General features: G+C 40.1%; 1 protein-coding gene across 2 annotated transcripts in view; it reads left to right on the forward strand.

Annotated features, from left to right (window-relative positions):
- The window catches only part of adamtsl3 (ADAMTS-like 3), a 301,025-nt gene that overhangs the window by 261,659 nt on the left and 19,026 nt on the right, over positions 1–20,340 (forward strand). For both annotated transcript variants that reach the window (XM_067597526.1, XM_067597534.1), the window contains 4 exons: positions 4,038–4,175; positions 11,028–11,210; positions 11,333–11,458; positions 13,213–13,467. In XM_067597526.1, coding sequence (XP_067453627.1) covers positions 4,038–4,175; positions 11,028–11,210; positions 11,333–11,458; positions 13,213–13,467 — 702 coding nt within the window. The remainder of the gene's footprint in view (positions 1–4,037; positions 4,176–11,027; positions 11,211–11,332; positions 11,459–13,212; positions 13,468–20,340) is intronic.

Here is a 20,340-nt window from a genome sequence, read left to right on the forward strand (position 1 = left end):
CAGAGCGGCCAGTGGTGGTGCGTTCACAGACCGCTTCTTTCATACTGGCCTTTTCTCTGCAGTGATGTTCAGAGACATCACAGCGCTGTACCGTTGCATGAGCGCTATATTCGATGTGATGCTGTCAGAAAGCACACCTCACCCGATGTAGCGGCTCTGACTAATACGCTTGCCTCCCGTTGTTGCCATTGTTATAGCCACAACTTCCAGACTGACGCTACGCAGCTGGTCGCTCGTCCCCTGATGCAATTTTATGAGGTGTGGCTATGTGAGTGCGTATTGACAGAGCGGATGGACACTAAAACTGGGTTATTCTCTCCAGGTCTGCCTTGTTCCTACTCCATTCATGGGTGTCAAGGAGGTGAGTCTATCCTCCCGGGAGGAAACAGACTCCCTCTCAGCAGAGATCCAGGACCTATTACAGAAACAGGCTGTGTCTGTCGTTCCCACTCACACTCACAACGGACAAAAGGGGTACCTGGTTCCCAAGAAGATGGGAGATTTCAGACCCAGGGGATAGCCTACAGGTATAACAGACTGCCATTTGGCTATTCCCTGGCCCCCCACACCTTCAGCAAATGTGTGGACACGGCGTGATTGAGACATAAGGGTCGGTGTTCTTTTACCTCGACGACCTCATCATGGCCACATCCAAAGAATTGGCTATGTTCCACACAGCCCAGTTGATTTTGCACCTAACCCAGTCAGGGTTCGCAATCAACTGGAAGAAGAGCAGCCCCCAGCCTCAACAACAAGTGGGATATCTGGGGGTTGTGCTCGACTCATGCAGACTGTTGGCTGCCCTGTTGGAACTCAGACAGAGTTCACAAACTGTGGCAGGGTGCAACAGTGACAGCACTGACCATCATGCAGGCACTGGGGTTCATATCAGCAGCCCACCTAGTGGTGCCGCTGGGGCTGCTGCACATGCGACGCCTGCAGAGGTGGTTTGCTACCCTTCTTTTGGATGCCAGGAAGCACAATCTTGGTGACCATTCCTCCCTCAGTGCAGGATGACCTGCAATACTAGAGGTCATACTAGGGGACAGTACCTGTCACAGGGAACACTGCTGGGATAAATGACCTCCTACGTCTCAGTGCTCACACGTCCCTGATGGGATGAGGAGGGACTTGCCTGGGGAGGGCAACTTCAGTCTGTATTCTTTGTCCTCCAACACATCAAACTTCAAGAAGACATGTGTTAATGAGGACCAACAACCACACTGTGACGGTCTACATCACCAGGCAGGGTGGAGTTCAGTCCGCTGTCTTGTTGAGGATGGCAGAGGACCTGCAGAGATGGGCCTCAGAGCATCTGTTGTCTGAAGGCCCTCCATGTCCCGGGACTGGAGAACAGGGGGACTTACCTCATGTCGAATGGGTGGCCCCCCGCCAGACAGTGGAGATTTCACCCCAAGGTGGTGAAGCAGATCTGGGGCCAGATCAGGAAAGCAGAAGGCACCCCCACCACCCCCTGTGATTCTCCCTGACGCTGCAAGATGAACCACCCCTGAGGGTGGACATGTTTGCACACAAGCCATGGCCAGAAAAGCTGCTTTACACTTTTCCGCCCCTCCAGCTCATTCCTCTCCTGTTGGAGAGAGTGAGACAGGAGCAGTTGGCTGTCATCTTGATGAGGTCCAGGTCACCACTCGGCATAGTGGTACAAAAAGATGACTCAAATTCTGGCGGCCCAGCCTTAAATAATCCCCCAGTTTTGGGGGCTCTGTCCCAGGAGGCAGGGGCATTCTGCCCATTTTGTGCCAGCCCCTCCTGGCTTGGCTCCTGAATGGACTGTGTATGAGTTGCACAGACCATTCAGGTGGCGAGATTGGGATCCACCACTGTCTGTGATAGGGCAAAGTGGTTGGGATTCCAATACTGGTGCAAGAAAAGGAGGTTAGATTCCCTGACATATGCAGTTGCTTCTATTCCCTCCTTTTTGCAGTGTTTGCTGGACAGAGGGCTGTCTTGTGCCACTAACAAAGTCCATGCAGCAGCTGTCTCTTCCTGTCACAAGGGTTTTGGTGACAGACCAGTCTTTAGCCACCCTCTTGTGAAACGTTTCTTGCAGGGGGTCAGGAGACAACGTCCGGTGATGTGTGCTTCTACCCCCCAGTGGGAACTGCCTCCGGTGCTTGAGGCTCTGGTCAAGGATCCTTAAGAGCCTCTGGGGCACTCCTCTCTGAAGGTGTTGTCACTCAAGACATCTTTGCTGCTTGCACTGACCTCAGCTAAGAGAGTGTTTGAGCTAAGTGCCCTGTCAGTTCACCCCAGCTGCATGCTGCTTTGCTGCGACTGCAGTGAAGGAGAGTAGTACCCACAGAGTGGGTACTAGGCGCCTGAACGATGGAGCTAGTGGAACACATGCATCCCCATAATTCAATTAGGGGGATGCAAAATAAACTTATCATCATACAATCCCTGCAATCAGGTGATCATATTTAAGCAGCCTATATCAACGATAATTTTACGATTTTCAGCAACTGACAAAAACAAGTTATAAAAATATAATACATTTTTGGACCACCCTTTGAGTTAGTTCAGTTGAACTCATCACTGATCATTTGCCACAGCATGCTGTGTGAATCACAGTCTGTCAATCCATACAGGAGTCTGACTATTTGCAAAGGTGAGAAACATTCCATTTCGCTTCACTGCAATCACCGACCGAAAATAGAACATAGGAAAAGATAGGCTAGCATATGTTAAATGAACCTGCTTGGCCCACGGACTCCAGCCAAACGACTGATTAGCTAAAAGTAGGATTGTACTGTTGCCAAAATGCCGAACTGATTTGAGAGTCAACATAAGCTAACTTTGCCAGCCTGCCCAGTTAACGTTAGCTTCCTGATCAGACAAGATTTGGCTGTGAAGATGGGATGTTCCCAAAGGAACCAAATCAGAGTCAGCTCTTTAAAGTGTAACATGGCTATTAACAGGGCTGCCAACACTCACACATTGACCATGAGACTCATGCAATTGACACTTTTCACATGGTCTCACAGCAGTTAACGTCACAGCACAAAAAAAGGACATTGATAGTGTACAGGCAGACAAAGCAGAGCAGTACTGCATGGTGCTGCAATAGCAGCACCATGCAGCAGTGAGTTATTCAGACCATCGCTCTCTCGCTCTAAAACTTTCTCGCAATTCCCAATAATAGGTTCTTAGGTTAGGTTAATCCAAGAGATTAGGTGGTGTAGAAATGCAGGAATTTTGTCTTAAATTACATTTTTCTCTGGGGGAGGACTCCCAGACTCCCTCGCCAATTATGTATCTTTCCAAGTTTGCTCCCCTATTTTAAAACATAACCTAGTTCTGTTGGTATTTGCTCAAAAAGCAAAGAATTGGACAAACTGAAAGTTACACTCTCGATGGAGAGTCAAAGGATCACCAAAGTTATTCCAATTCATTTTAAGGGGAACATGAATGTCTGTATCAAATTTCATTACATCCATCCAAAGTTGTTGAGACATTTCCCTCTGAACCAAAAAAGTAAACATCATGGTTGTGCCACATGAAAAGTCTGAGGATCACCAAAGTCAGTAGGATTCAGATATTTCAAAGTGATGACTGAGATCATTTAAGACAATCACTGATTTTTTGGTTGTAATACAAACTAAATCATGGATGATAGCTGAATATTGACTGTTACAATTTTGAAAATTAACATTTTCAGCTCATTACAGTAAAACTCAAAGGATGTGATTATTATTGTAAGAAATATGTAATTATTGTAAAGGCTAAACTACAGTTTATTGGTTAATGTAACTACTTACCTAAAGGTTCCTTAAGTTAGACAGTACATCATTACATGTCCACTGATTTCTATCACTGTTATATACTATACATGTATAAGCAAGATTTTACACTTATCAGTAATGCTATGGGACACAGACTGCATGGGACAGCACTGGCACAAATATGGCAACAAAGGAGATTACATTTTCACATTGATCCCTGCATGATTAGTTAATACACTTTGTGTGTGTATGTGTGTGTGTGTGTGTGTGTGTGTGTGTGTGAACCCTCAGAGCCTCCAGCCATCGCAGTGTCATGGAGGAATGTTTCAGACCATGGGGTGGTGCTGGGTCACAGTGTGAGAGCCGTGGTGGGAGGACGAGTCACCGTTCGCCTGGGTGCCAACCTCACTCTGGACTGCCCCGTCACTGGTAGGTCACAACACTGCATCATTTAGGCTGAATTCACACCAAATCAGGTGTTGCGGTGAACATGCCAATTCTCCCACTCATTTGAATGGGGGAAGTGTGTTTGGGCTGTGGGGGTGGGCACTGCAGGGGAGCCGCTGCAGCAAGAAAGTTACAGACACTGCAGGACTACAGGGAGGAAACACACATCTAATACCAGTGAAAAGAAGCCTGAACAGGATGAATTAAGTTTTAGAAGGAACCTTGCTGCATGTCACATTTTGTAGAACAATAAATACTTTTTCTTTTAAAGAGCAGGTTCACCCAAATTAAAAAAAAACTTTTGAAGCCAGGTACAATCAGTGAGCACATTTTCTCTATTCATACTCGATGCTACCAAACCTGCAATCTCATCGTGATGACAAGACTCCAGTTGCTCACCAAGAAATTGTTCCAGTATGCAGCTCATCCCTCTAAATCCACATATTGTTGTTTTTACATTTATTTATGTTTGTGTGGAGATTAAACAAACAAAGTGTGGTAATTATAGAGTTTTACAGGAGTTGACAAGCTTTTTTCTTTTCTTTTTTTTTGTACTTGGCAAAGCCAGGCCAGCTGTTTCCCCCTGCTTCCAGTTTTATGATAAGCACAACTAACCAGCTCTTTACTTAAAACACAGACATGAGATATACATTTCATCTCACTCTCAGAAAGGAAGCAAAAAAGTGTATTTTCCAAATGTTGAACTATTCCTTTAATCCTTATATGTACAAAAGCAGCTGTCAGTCAGGTTTTATTATTATTTTGTATTTTTTTGGTTTGAACAAATGACCTTCTTCTTCCCCTTCTTCCCCTCTTCTGTCTCGCTGTCCAACTTTGTCATACACACATACACACACGCACACATACACATACACACACACACACACACACAGACACACACACACAGTGCTGACATCATATTGGCTCTCAGTGCGGTTGCCTTTTGTATCCAGCTCAAAATAACTTGTTTTACCAGACCTTTTCATCAGCTGGTGATTGGATGAGATGAATGAAGCTGCATGTCAGTGTATATTTTTATCTCTGTGTGTATGCATCTGTGTGCATGTGTGTGTGTGTGTGTGTGTGTGTGTGTGTGTGTGTGTATGTATGTCTGTGTGTCTGTCAGCAGTCTGTAAGGCTGAGAAAAACCAGACTGAAAACAGCATCTCATTTGAACGGAAGGTGATAACAGGTAGTGATAGAAAGAGAAATGGAGGTACAAAGAGCGGTACGAGACAATACTCTCTTTCATTGTGTAGTTTATTGCTTCCTCCCATGCTGTCCTGTCTCAGCTCCTTGGGCTTGGTAGGCTTGCTGATGTCTGTGGCCCTCCACTTGTATCTTTCCATTTTTTTTTTTTTTTTCTGCTTGCACCACGTTTTTCTGTCAGCCGGGACTGTTTTTTTTCTCATTTGTTATTAGTTTTTTTAACTATAACCACCACATTACCCAACATTTAATCACATTTTTGTGTTAAGAAATATTAGAGATAGAAAGATATCATTAAAAGAAAACCTTCCAGGTGGTGGCTCCTCCAGTCTGACCACTGAACTGATGCAGACTGATAAAATTAAAATAAAGAAATAAAAACAAGAATAATATCATGTGATTAAGTATATGGTAAACAGTCTCTAATGAATCTAAATGTGTGTAAGTGTGCTTTTGCAACCTTGCTCACCAACACACATTTCTAATGACCAACCAACATAGAGGCCCTGGCAAGGGCTAATCCCTTCACCCAGAGGATGCTCCCTTCACACCAAAAGGAGGATGTAGTAAAAAGAATTGTCTCATTTGTTATCCACCTTTTCTAAGAAAACAGTTTTTTGGTTTCTCTTTTTGCACCCAAACAGGTAAAAAGCTAAGCAGTGAAACAACAACAACCCAAAAGTCTCTCTCTATCATACAGTGTCCTCTTCTGTTCATCTTTCTTCCACTGTCTTTGTTGCTCTTTTTCTCCCCCTTATTATGCTCCATTTTTAAACAGGAACTTAGGCTGTGACTGAATATTTCATCACATGGGTTCTTATTATGTGGGCCCCAAAAGCAAAACATGCATATACTGTATGGTTACATTTCAACACAGAAAACACAGAGGTTCATGTTAACTAATCAAGTACATTACATGTATTGTTGCACAGTCCAACACAGGAAAGCACATGCATAAGTCACCAAAAAATCTTCATTAATAAAGTTGCAAAGTAGGAGGGGCCACTGGTTCTGGAAGTGGTTTTCCCCATTGTCAAGTCCAGTTAGGAATTATACTTTTAAAGACAACTGAAATATTACCAAGAGAAAACCATGGGAGTTCCCTGAATAGTTAAACAACACATATAGATGATGTTATGACCGATGGCGCAAATGGTCAAACTATCGTTCCTCAGTAATCAAAATGTATAGCATTGTTGCTATGTTCATTTCATCCATAAACATGGATTCATCCATTGTTTTGTTGACCTCTAATTTACAAAAGTATTGTACTGAAGTACAGTTCTAAAGTTCTGGTACTTCAGTTTACTATATCATTTGTATGACACTTTGATTTTAATCCACTACATTTCTAAAAAGAAATATGTATCTGTCAGCAGTAGTACAGTGTGTGTTCATGGTATTGAAGGAACATGTCTGTACAGTGTGGCTAATTGATGTGTTTTTAATAGTTTTTGGACAACAATGGCACAGAGGACTCATAAATATATATCAGGATTTGGATACACTGTAAATATCTGTCTAAAAAACAATTTGTTGTTGGTTTTGCTCTGCACATGAGATTTGGTTACTATATGGAATATTATAGAATATCACCAGGTTTATCCAACAAAATTAAATTAGTATATCAAAATGTAATCATTTACACATAAATGATGCATTAAAGAAATTACAGTTGAAACAATTAACCAATTAGGGTTAGGGTTAGGTAATTAGGGTTAGGGTTAGGGTTAGGTAATTATGGTTAGGGTTAGGTAATTAGGGTTAGGGTTAGGTAATTAGGAAAACATTTGATTAACCATTAAATAACTGTCGATTATTTAATAGATTAGATTTAATAGATCATCAGTTATCAGGCAAAAATACCAAAGATCCTCTGGTTGCAGCTTCTCAAATGTGAGGATTTGCTGCTTGTCTGTGTTGTATGTAAGTGCATTGGCCCCTTCCACATGGATCCTATTCCTTGCAATATTTCTGGAAGCATTAATTTCATTTGCTGGTAGCCTTCCATGGTGAACAAATGGTGGAATATTCACTGAAACCTCCTGGGGCAGAATATCTCCTATGAGAAATCCTTTATCAGCAAGAATTATATCACCTGGTTTGAAGTCTTCCATTATGCCACAGGCACTCACAATGGACTTATCAGACACAGAGCCAGTGAAGGTATGATTTCCTCTATAGGAAGAATAGGTTTGCTGCTGTATGTCCACCTGACTTTTGGTGGCAACTTGAAAATCTGTGCAGGCAATGATCATTCTGCAGTTGGAAAACATCTGGAAGGAGGTTTGCATGCTGGTCTGATTCTTCTCTCTACTCAGGACTTAAGACATAAAAGAGCCTCATGAAGAACATATATGTATATTGGGTAGTCTTAGTAGAGCTTCATTCATGTCATGAAGACCTGGTTCTCCAGTGATAGGCTTGTCACCCTCCATGCATAGAAATAGCTGATGTCTTGTTCCAACAACCTTACATAGTTGACCACAGCTTGGAAGTCACTTTTAACTTGAAGGCCAGTCTCTATCCTTATCAACTTGTCATTTAAAGTGCATGCAGAGTACCTCAAAGACCACATGAAGATACAGAGCCAGTCAGTACTCAAGGTGGAGAGTCAACAACAGTCAGTAGCCCAAGTGGTGAGGCAGTGGAACTCAGGGGTAAAGGGGGTAAAGGTTAACTCCTTTCCTGTTAAAACATACTGACCATGATTTTGAAAGACACATTCTGGAGTTTGAATGTAGCCTTTTATCACTGAGTCTGCATAAAGGGAAAAAACAATTACAAGCTTATAGTTTAAAAGTAATTTTCAAAGCACCAAGGAATTATGAACTTAACTGCTATTAAATACATTTAAACTTAAAGTGTGCATGTGCAGAATGCTTTTACTTTTTTGCCAGATGTTACTAAATCATTGAACAAATATTTATAGCTTATCTGCAATCGCTCACTTTAATCAGTTCGACTGCCTATATTACAGTTCCTGATAACTGAGCTCCATTTCGCTGCTTTTGACTGTAACTCATCTTCCTGTATTATTGTATATTACGTTATTATATGATGACAGTGATAAGAGGACAGCTAGGCGGACAGGCAGGAGAGCAACAAGTAGTCAAATGTTCAGTGCTGGAAACACATTTATTTAGATTTAGACTACAGGCTACTTTGTGTTGGTTTCAGTTTTAGTTGAACTTTGGCTGGAATTATCTTAAATACCAGGATCATTGTTCTGTGTAAGTATCTCTTCTTTCATCCAGCTGCTCTGCAGTGTCTATTACATGTATACATGACAGTGAAATCATGTTCTCCAGGAGAAATCTATGTGCTAAAATAACTTTACTATTGAATAGAATTGTTGTTGTAAACTGTTTACAGTGCATACAATTCAGCTCCAGCATTTACACCTCAACTGACAGTTAGCCTGGTTCCATGTTTACACGTTAGCCAATATTTCAGCTACTTTCAATGTTTACACTCAAGCTGACACTTCAACTGCTTTCAGTGATTACACTTCGCCTGTCATTTGAACCCCTTTAAGCATCTCAACTTAAACTCCCATACATTTACCATGCACAGAATTAACATTTTAAGACACTGAAGACCGATTGAAGTTTGTTCATTTTCACCATAAGTAAGAATATAAACTTTTTTGTTTCGTTTTTTTGGGGAATATTTGACATTGTTCCATAAGTTTCATGGTGTCCTTCAACAGACAGAATGGGGAAGGCTGTAGTGATGGATAGCTACATCTCTCTTAATTAAATACTGAAAAGGGCTTTCATTCACCTGTGGGGAGCTGTGATGTTAGACATATGTAAGTAGACATAGTCTGCCTGTGCATGTATAAAATATTTAAAAAGATGGTCTGATTCTCTGAGTCTAACAAAGTCTCTACTCTCTACACCACTGTCAACTTCTGTAAAATATTACCACTATAAAGTATGTAGGTGCATCAGTCCATCTTGTATAGATGTACAGTAGTTGTATGAAGTTCAGCCAAGTTTGCTTCCACAGCTCAGATTCATCTCAGTTAATCAATACCAGCTTCAGGTCAGGCTTACTGTGCCGCCACTGACATTTTTCTTACTTCTTCTATTGTTCTCATGCTGGTTTTGTTACAGTGAGGTTGCTCTAGCCCGTTCATGCTTAGTGTCCACTACAGTGGAAAGATATTTGGAAGCCATTTTGAACCATTTAAGTTGTAGTACCATGTCCCGACTAACAGGTGGTGAACCCCCAGAGTGTTGTTTATAATTCCATCTGAATATCATTTTTGGCTCTCTCCGTCATTTTGAGATATTGAATCATAAATTCAAAATGGCGGAGGGTGGAGGAAATGCACCAAGTAGCTCAGGAATATTTGTTAAATACTTTTATTCTCAGAGGAAAAACACAGGTAAAAAAGTATATTTTTCAACTAAATAAGATGTTAGAAATACTTTGATCAAGTTTTTAATAATATTTTTCTTGTACTTTTTTTTCTGTGACTGAAAATACATCTGTCCACTCCAGTGGGAATTATGCACCAAAGGGTATATTCTACCTATTGGGCCTATGACATGTTTTTCTTCATCTTCTCTATTGTTGTTGTTATTTAATGTTCCTATGTGTATCCATATGATTTGCTCTTAGTAATAAAATAATATATATAAAAACATATATATATATATATATATTTGTCTATATTGATTTCCATGTATCACTTTTTACTCCATTGATGCATGGTGTCCACATCACACATGTCTAAATACAATATATTAAAAAAAAAAATTATTGGCATGATTTTTCACTTGTTTAAGAGTAAAAAATAAAAAAAATATTACTCTATGATTTAATAATTCATGCATGAAAGGGCTAGAGTGATCTATTATCTCTCTCTTTCTTTTACATACATTCCTTGCATCAATCTTTTTTTTTTACCCCTTTTGATATTTACCCTGCAGTCCTATTATCTGCCCTCTGTTTTTCTTCTGTCACCATCATTTCTATTATTCCATTACTATTATGTGTTTTCTTTTCATTCATCTTTTTCCCCCAAGTCCAAGTAATTTAATATAACTTAATTTAATTTCTTACTTACTTCTTCATGTATTTTGACTGAATTTTATTCACATGTAAATGCTATATATATATATATGTATATAATGAGTTTTTCTTAACCTTTTCTTAAAAGAGATGAAAAATGATGGGACATTCTATTTGCTGTCAAATGTCATGTATGTGTGACTGTTTTCCAAACAAAAAAGCGAATGAAAGAATTAAAGCAAACTATGAATCTTCCTTCATTTAGTCCATCCATTAAAAGCAGCTCCGGACAAAGAGAGTCACCATACCTTTGACTTTGGACTTTATTATGTTTCACAAATTAGTTGTATATGAATGTAATTTATAGCAGTCAGGGCTGCATTTATGCCACACATTCTTAAACTCCAGTTCATAAAAAATGGGAATAGTATTAAAAAATATAATATGAGTTTATTTTCAGCTGCAGTGTGAACACAGCAAGGAACTAGAAGTTCTAAAGTTGCAAATGTTTCAGAACTTTTGACATTTCAAGAGACAGTGAAACTTTTCTTGAGCCTCAACTGTCAGACATTTTTTTCGTCCCTCTCTCTCCTTTGTCAGGTTTTCCTCAGCCCTCAGTGTCATGGCACAGGAAGAATGGGCCGTTGGATGCGGGAGCTGTCTCCCTACCCTCTGGCTCACTGTGGATAAGGAATGTCTCTCTGCAGAACAGGGGCACCTTCTCCTGCACCGCCACTAACACCATAGGAAAGTCCACTGCCTTTACTGTCCTGCAGGTCTATGGTGGGTTCACAACGTCTTCATGTACTTACATTTGTTCAGATACTGAAAAACTGTTTACTTTGATCACATATGGCGGTCTTCATCTGGAGCAACATTTTGGATTTGTTTATGTGTGTGTACAGGTCCATACCCAGCTGGAGGAGGCAGGGTTGTTCCAGTCTCCCAAGAGCTGAACAGGAGAAGGGTCCTCATGGCGTCACGCCGCGGAACGAGTGTCTTCATCAGACCTGGAGACACTCTACGTATAGGTACACACTCACACATACACATACACAGCCAACTAAACTGGGTGGAGGCAGAAATCTCAGAGACAGACATCTCCTGCACAAATAAATCCAAAACTATCTACATGGAGAGAAGCCACTAGAGTTGAGTGAGGAAATAGGTTTTTGTAATGGTCTTCTTTTATTATCACATGCATGTCGTCCATCGCACATCTTCAAACAGCAGATAAGTAGCACCATGTGGCAAATCATTTCCCTGCCATTTCCCTTAGTTTGTTCCCTACTCTTCATAGAAAGTCAAGTGAAAAGGTTCGGGGGTCCATTTCCACATTTAAATCTAAAAAAATAAAATCAAGAAAATAAATGCCATACAAATAAATAGATAAATAAGCCTACCCTTCACTTCTTGCAAGTTATACTGTTACTGTTAATCATGCATAAGTAAATTCACAAACTCTTTATCTTAAATAATGGTTAAATGGTTTATATGTATCACACAGTACAGGACGCACAGTTCATGGTACGTTTATTTTTCTTATCCGTTACATTATTCCATATTTTAAACCTTTAGGTTCTAAGGAAATGTTTACAAAGAAATATTATTAACCTCCTTCCAAACTCTTTTATTTTAACACACACATGCAATGAATAACAGTTCTCTGAGACTCATCTCACATCTAAATAAGACATTTGATCATGTTATTTATTGAGTTCAACAGAAATGACATGTCTACATTCTCCAGTAAAACAGAAACAGCTATAACATGGGTTCAGTTTTACATCAAAGGTTTAACATCAGACCCAACTTCCAAACTTCAAGTTGAGGCTCTTAAGGTTTCAGTAGAACCAGATAAACTGCAAGCTAGTTATAAAGTAGTGATATTAAACCTCAACTATGGTCATTTTTGATGATACATACCCCCTAAATCTGCCTACACTTATGTATTTTGTGCAGAATAGATACATCTCCTCTCTTCACATATTTTTTAAAAAGTTTGCTGTAAACATTATACTTTGTTTCCCCAGAGCTCCTAACAGACTAAAACTGGATAATGAGTTATATATTTTCATACCCTACATATGTCATGTTAAGTGTGGGGAAAAATAATGTAGCCTAACAACCTTTTCTTGAATTGAAAAATGTAAGACTTTATGCTAAAAGACTTATTGACCTATTTTCCCAAATGTATTTTTACTGTTTTCTTGTTAAACATTTACATTTTATAATGACTCAAATTTGGGATCACATTGACTATTCTTCCTAAATTTAAATATATAATATTATTAATATTTTACTGCTGCGTTATGGCCTTTTTGTTTTGAACTCAAAGTGTGCAGATGTTTTTTAAATATGTGCAGATGTTCTCACACATTTCCTGCTTACAACAGAAGTCTCATTAATCCAAACAATTTGTACAGTTTTGAGTATATAAGCTACTGGGGCTGATGGGATAATGAGCAGCAGGTGAAGATAATTGGGGAATGGCATCTGGTGGACAGGGGGAGAAGGAAAGAGAGTGTGTTGCTGGAGGCAGGGACAGAGGCAGAATGGGCAAATGAAACAAAATAAACAGGACATTTTTATCCTTTCTCATTAAAATCGACATATCAAATTCAGTTTCTTTTTCAAATGTGATGAGTCCTATAATTCATATTGTGTGTGTGAATATTGTCACTTTTTTCTTTAAACATTAATATTCTTTCCATCATGGAGCTGCTCTCACATTAAGCCATTTCAGCAGGTCATAATAATGTCAAATGTTCATTCATTCAAACAGGTTGTCCTGTGATTCCTGACCACAAACTGCCAGTGCACTGGGACTACAACAACCAGACCCTGAAAGAGATTTCAGGTCTAGCCCAGACCCAGGGTCCTGATCTGGGTCAGGGTCTGCAGTACAGGATGCTGGTCGGGGGTCGCGTCCTGGAGGTCAGCACACTCCAGGTGAAGTTTTCAGGGCGATATCGCTGCCAGACCTTCATCAACAGTACCAGACAAATGCTGTCTGCCTGGATATACGTTCATGCTGAAGGTGACCATTTAAATCTGTTCTGTGTGTGTGTGTGTGTGTGTGTGTGTGTGTGTGTGGTGTGTGTGTGTGTGTGTGTGGTGTGTGTGGTGTGTGTGTGTGTGTGTGTGTGTGTATGGGGGGTGGAAAGGGTCATAGTTCGCATGATTATTTACTAAAAGTCCCACATGTGTGCATGTATGTGCATCTGTGTGTGATTAGTACAAGTCAGCCATGCAGATGCACATGCGCGCGAACAACACACAGTCATGCGTGCACGTACATCTGTGCGTGTGCATCCTGCAACTGCCTGTGCACACGCATGTGCGACTTCAGCTGTCAGGAGCAGGTCAACACTGTTATCACAGAGGCAGGAGAAAACCAGCTGTTTATCTGTGGACCACATTAATACTCTAGTATGATTCATTATTGTTGCTTTATCTGTTTTTGTCATTTATGTAGCTTCATTTGAATTTTAAACATCTTTTTTTATTACTTAAAGTGCTTGTTTTTTATAGGACAGAAATTTTGCTAAATGTTAGTACTTGGCCATAGTAGCATAGTGGTAATGTGCAGGTTGATGGAACAAAATATTGGCAGTTCAAACCCAGCCCAGAGCATATTTTCTTCAGCTTCAGAATCACCATGGTCTGGTCACATTTTTCCATCATGCTGCATAACATAATTCCTTCAAATTAAGTTGGCTAACTTGTTTTGTTTTTTTTTAATTTAATAAAAGTGTAACAATGTATCAGGCTGCAGACTTGAAGAAAGTTTCTTTTTTGTTTTGGGGGGTTTTTTGGGCCTTCTCACATTTTGATTTTGACAGAGAGAACCAAAGTTAATTTTGTGGACAAAATTGATTTTTCAGGAGGCATGTGTGTGGACTTGACATTGGAGAAGGTCCTTGTGTTCACATGTGGTTTGGGGATCCTGTCTCATTTGGGATTTCATTTCTGTACTCCAATAAAAAGTTGTTTCTGAAAGTGAGGTCACGTTTACTAAATGCAGTGACAAGAATTTGTCCCTTTGAAGCCAATGACTCGTGTTAAGACATTTGATCAGTAGAATTTCAAATAGGACTTGTTAAAAGCTTACAGGCTTTTTAATTGGATTTTATCCAGAATTTCCACTGCTTTTACTTGTAGGAATTTGGATTTAAAATATATGTAGCCTATCCCTTTGAGTTATAGTATTTGCATTTTATTTTTGAAATGATAAAAAAAAAGTTAACCAACTTACCTTGACAGAGATGTTGATAATTGTCCTCTTCTGCATGTAGCATGATGGAAAACTCTAACCAGACAAATATAATGGGCGTTTTCTATGGATGAAGCAAACATGCTTGGCAGCAGATTCAAACCACCAACTTGATGGTTGCCAGTCTACTACTTTACCAGTAAGCTACTGTGCCCTGATGGTGATATCAGCCCAAATTTGCATCCTATAACAGAGAGGTGTTCATGAATGGATTAAAAGAAAAGATAAAGATGAAAATACAGTATGAGTGACAATACAGCTAGGACAAAAAACAATATTATTAGCATATAATTATTAATAGGCCTATTATTATCCTGGTTTCATTGATTGATTACCTGTAAAAATAGACATGACTGAAAACAAATGAAGGTATATCCTATTGTTTTGTGCATCAAGCCCGTCGTTCATAACTTCATTGAAGCTTTTAATGGACAGATCATAGAGTTCCATTTTGATTTGCAGCATTTACAATTTACAGTTTCATTTAGCAGACACCTTTATCCAAAGTGGCATACATCTGAGAGTTGATACAAGCAAGGATCTAGTCAGGAGAGAACAACAAAAGTAAGTGCCATAAAGCTAAGTTCAACTCTGAATGCATGGAAGCGTTTTTTTTTCCCCAGTCCATTAAGTGCAGAGGTGTTGGTGAAAGAGCTTGGTCTTTAATCTTTTCTTTAAGAGTCTAAAGAGAGAGAGAAGAGTCTAGCCAGCAACCCAGGGCCCTGTTGTGGTGGTGGTACCAGGTGCTTTTCATTGGCAGTGTAGTGAGCAGGAGAGGGAGAGGAGAGGAGGCAGCAGACAGATCTAGCAGCAATAGAGCTGAGGACTAACCAGCAGCTCTAGCTGAATGCAGCGATTCCATTACTGACCCTTGTGCAGTCTCGGTAGAGTGACCCTGCTGAAAGCTCAACTGATTCGGATCATATAGGTTGTTCTCAGAAGGACAGGAGTGAAACTGGTCTGTAGTTTTCAATCTAGGCTGGGTTAATGGTAGGTTCTTTGAGCAGCGGAATGACCTGAACTTGCTTAAATGCGCTGGGGAACACACCCACTCTAAGCAAGGAGTTAACGATGTGTGTGACTGTGGGGTTAACTGCGGGGGAAATGGTCTGTAGAGGGTTGGATGGTATTGGGTCCATTTATAGTTAGTTAATAGAGAACCTGTGAACTCTTTGCTGGATTTGGCGGGACTTTCAATGTCATACCATTTATCAGGGTCCTTTTCCCCATAGCACAGTGGAAAATCAGTCTTTAGAACAGAAAAACACATTAGTTTCTGAGGAAAAAGGAAAGCTTAGTTGTTACAAGCTCTAATACGCTGATAACACACTCTTCAGATAAAAGCATGCTGGAATGCTGAGAATAGTTTTAGTTTATCTAAAACTTTATCTCAACTTTCCTAAAACAAAGAACCTGACTAAAATTTTTTTTTAAAAATAACAAGTTAGCCGATTTAAGCATGATGGAAAAATATGACCAGACTATGGTGATTCTGAAGCTGAAGACAATATGCTTTGGGCTGAACTGGTTTGAGCTGCCAATATTATGTTCCGTAGACTTCCGTATTACCACTACACTATGGCCAAGAACTGATACCAAGCAAAATTTCTGTCCTATAAAAAACAGAAGCGCCTGAAGCAATTAAAAAAAAAAGATGTTAAAAATTCAAATGAAGCTACATAAATGACAAAAACAGATAAAGCAACAATAATGAATCATACTAGAGTATTAATGTGGTCCACAGATAAACAGCTGGTTTTCTCCTGCCTCTGTGATAACAGTGTTGACTCGCTGCTGGCAGCTGAAGCCTGAGTTAAGAGTCACATGTACGCACGCATATGCATGTGCAGTCGCAGGATGCGTGCACGTCTGTGAACGCATCCTGCGACTGCACATGCACGTGTTAGGAGTCACGTCTGCATGCATGTGCATGTGCACAACTGAGTTGTACTAATCACACACAGACGTATGCACATGTGGGACTTTTAGTAAATAATCATACAAACTTATGTATGTGCATCTTGTCCTCTGTGACCCTTTCCACCCCCCCATAGTGTGTGTGTGTATGTGTGTCTATATACACAAACATATGCAGATATTAGAAGTTTTCATGACAAGAATAGTGAATTAATGTTGCCATCATATGAAATACTTGGATTTGATAGTACAGTTTATAGTTAATGCATAGTCACAATGATGCAGTGTGAGCAATGTAAATTAATATAAGATATAACATATAAGTTTGAAGGTACTCTTTCTAGCTGTGTGTTGGTCTGCTGCTGGAGCTGCAGTTAAAAGCTTTGAGGTAAGATTATTTTGTTTCACAGACTGAAGAATGAACCTCTTGACGTTTGAATAAGCCTTGCTCAAACTTAAAGTTATAATCCTTTAGATTTCAGTCCTGGTTGTTTTTTTTTAGCCAGTGTCACCATGGTCACCATGGTGACACTGGCTAAGCAGTACAATGAAGTATACCTGCCTACTAATTTGTCATTCTACGACATACAATATGTATGTCGGATGGGCAGGTGGGCAGCGGGATACCGATGGACAGGAAGTAACAAGACTGCATGAATGAGACATGCGATGTCACTCGAATATGGGCCACACTTCCATGGAAGTGAAGTGGGCTCCTAGAAGTGAAAAGCAGAGATAGATTTTTATGCATCACTGCTGCTCTTCGCTCTGGGACTGGGTTTGGAGCTGCTCTCTGACGAACTGGTGACTGAGGAGGTTTTGGAGGTAGACAATGAAAGACATGTGATATCACTCGAATCAGAGGCGGTCCTGTTTACTGTTTACTAAAGGTTGTTGTGCCTTGAGAGGAAGTTGTATGCGCGTATGAAGTGCGTGCATGTGCCCACGCTCACCTGGTGGGAGGGGCTTAGGACAGAGAGCTGCAGGAGGAAAGCTGTATTTTCCAATTCTGGCAGGTCTTTTTGTTTGTTTGCTTGTTTGTTTTTTCCTTTCCCAGAACACTGCATACCCCAGCTTTAGTACAGGGATAAGCAGAGGCATACATATATTGTCTTTCTTGACATATTTTTTCCCAGCATGACTGACACTAAAGTCCAGTAACTGAGGTCAACAGCTTAAGAAAACATGTTAATAGAGTAGTTGTGAAGTGTTAATATCTTTTATAGAAGGTTCCAATCTTGTTCTTTGACTTTTGTTAGTGGGATGTCCTTTAGTTTACATTTGGATAACAGATTGTGCTGTTAAAATATTTACCAGAACAGTAATTCATCTAGATAAAGGTGTAATTTCCTCACCAGTTTTCCTGCTTTGAATTTGTTCATGTCTCTCTATCAGATGACGCTGAGGTGGCCTCTGTGTTTCTCTTTCCTCCTTAACCTTTTTCTTTCAATCTTGAATCAGTTCTTTACTTTCTCCTTGTTTTTCTTTCAACACTATTACGTCCTGCAATTCTTCCTCACTTCTCGCTCCTCTCTCCTGATTCCTTCACTCACTGTGAAAATATAAAAAGCCTTCCTTTAAAAATCTGAGTGAACATAAAGCAGAACTTTAACTTGTATGGTGTTAATTACAGAAATTGTTCGACAAAACACACAGTAGAGATGCATCAGTAGTCAAGCTATCCAAACTATCAAGCTAATGTTACATTAACATTACTGTGAAGTAGGCTAAAGCAGCAACACAAGATAAACTGGACGGTTAAAACACTAATGTCAATTTATAAAACTTGAGCTCCAGTTTTTGCTGAAGACTTTTTGCTAGCTACTTACTTTGTGGTCCTTTGTCTGACATTATTATTTGATTTAAACACGTGTGTAGCATGAGGGGATGGTGGATTGTTGGTTGCTCCTTGTTAACAGTAACAGCTGTCTCTATGCCTCATACAAGGATACAATGTTCAAACAGAAAACAAAACAGTGCTCCTAGAAGTAGGAGGAAGGTCTGAGCCTTTAACAGCTGTGAAGGGATGTCTGCTTAAACGCTATTTCAGAATTTGGTGAAGTGGCTGAAGGGCGTTTATGTGCGTTTAGTCTCCATTACAGCCCAGTGTATAACTGTAAAAATTATTTGCTTGTTTAACCATCACTTAACCAAAAAGACTCTAACTGCTCATCTCTGTTGCTGTCACAATATTTAGGCGTGAGAATTATTTTGGCAGCATGAGAGCGTGAGACTGAAGGTGAAAGTATGTCACACGTCACCCGTTGATTTGTGGACTCATTTTGAAGCCTCAAGTTTGACTGTCGTCATCTTGGAGTTTTGGAGCCAGAAGTGATGAGAAGCGACCGTATTTGGATGAGAGGGTGGAGCTGACCCCAACGCTAGCTGTTAGCTTGGCTAGCACAGTGCATTTGCAGGCTATGGTTGACTGTGACAATGCTAATGCTAATTTTTGCTAGCAAAAAACCATTAAAACAAAATGTACTTACTGGAAAAACTGAACATTCGACTCCTTAGAGGGTCTTTTAGTACAACCAAATGCTGAACAAGACTTTTTTAGGCGACCAAAATATTACAGTTACCTTTCATGAACTGAAAACACACTGAAATAGCGATGGCTATGCCTATACAATGTGAATCTGGGGTTACGCCATGTTTATGTTGCCTAACCAACGTTGTCGCTGTGGTAGCAACTTCTCAATCAAAATGTAGCCACATCCTAAAGCATACCCTGCTTTATCGTCAAATTTAAGGGTGCAGTGTGTAGAATTTAGTGGCATCTAGCAGGACAGACTTGGCAGAAATGGAATATAATATTCATAAGTATGTTTTCATTAGTGTATAATCCCATGAAAATAAGAATCGTGTTTTCATTACCTCAGAATGAGCCCTTTATATCTACGTAGAGAGTGGGTCCCCTTCTATGTAGGCCGCCATGTTGCACCACCATGTTTCTACAGTAGCCGATGAACCAAACACTGGCTCTAGAGAGGGCCTTTCATGTTTTTCGCAAGTTTTGCAGCCACGGTAGGTTCTCCTACATGCTTGGAAGGGGAGGGTGACAGGAAGGGTGTTCAGTTTGTTGCAATCTGCAACCTCACCGCTAAATACCACTAAATCTTACACACTGGCCCTTTAAGTTAAATGGGACCATAATTTACAAAATGAACATCATGCTGTATTGAAGAAGACTGGAAACTAGCAATTGAGACAATACACTCATTAGGAAAGTGTTTACTGAGGTAATAAATCACGTGAGAAGTAGGGTTATTTTCTCATAGACTTTTATACAAACAGACTTCTTTTTGGAGCCGGTGGAGTCGCCCCCTGATGGTCATTAGAGAGAATGCAGGTTTAAGGCACTTCCGCATTGGCTTCACTTTTCAGACTCAGAACTACCCGCTTGCTGAAACATATGGTCCTACCTCCTGTTTCCTGTTCATACTGCTGCAATACCACATTACATCAAAAGGTGGTGCTAAAGCAAACCGAAACATTAGACCTTCTGCCTGGAGGGCAGAACAGTTCATTTACCTCATTAAAACCTTTAAAAAATTGCATCTACTCCTTCTACCTCTAAAAAATCCAGAATCTATGCAATATGCAAATATTATTTATTCAAAACATTTCCATGTCTCCTACTTCACTGTAAAGCCCATTCTCAGTATGTGTGTCCTGGAGGCTTCCAGTCTGTTCGCTCCAAACCAGTTGTGATGTCAC

Source organism: Thunnus thynnus, chromosome 1 (genome assembly GCF_963924715.1).
Source record: "Thunnus thynnus chromosome 1, fThuThy2.1, whole genome shotgun sequence".
Classification (NCBI taxonomy): Eukaryota; Metazoa; Chordata; class Actinopteri; order Scombriformes; family Scombridae; genus Thunnus; species Thunnus thynnus.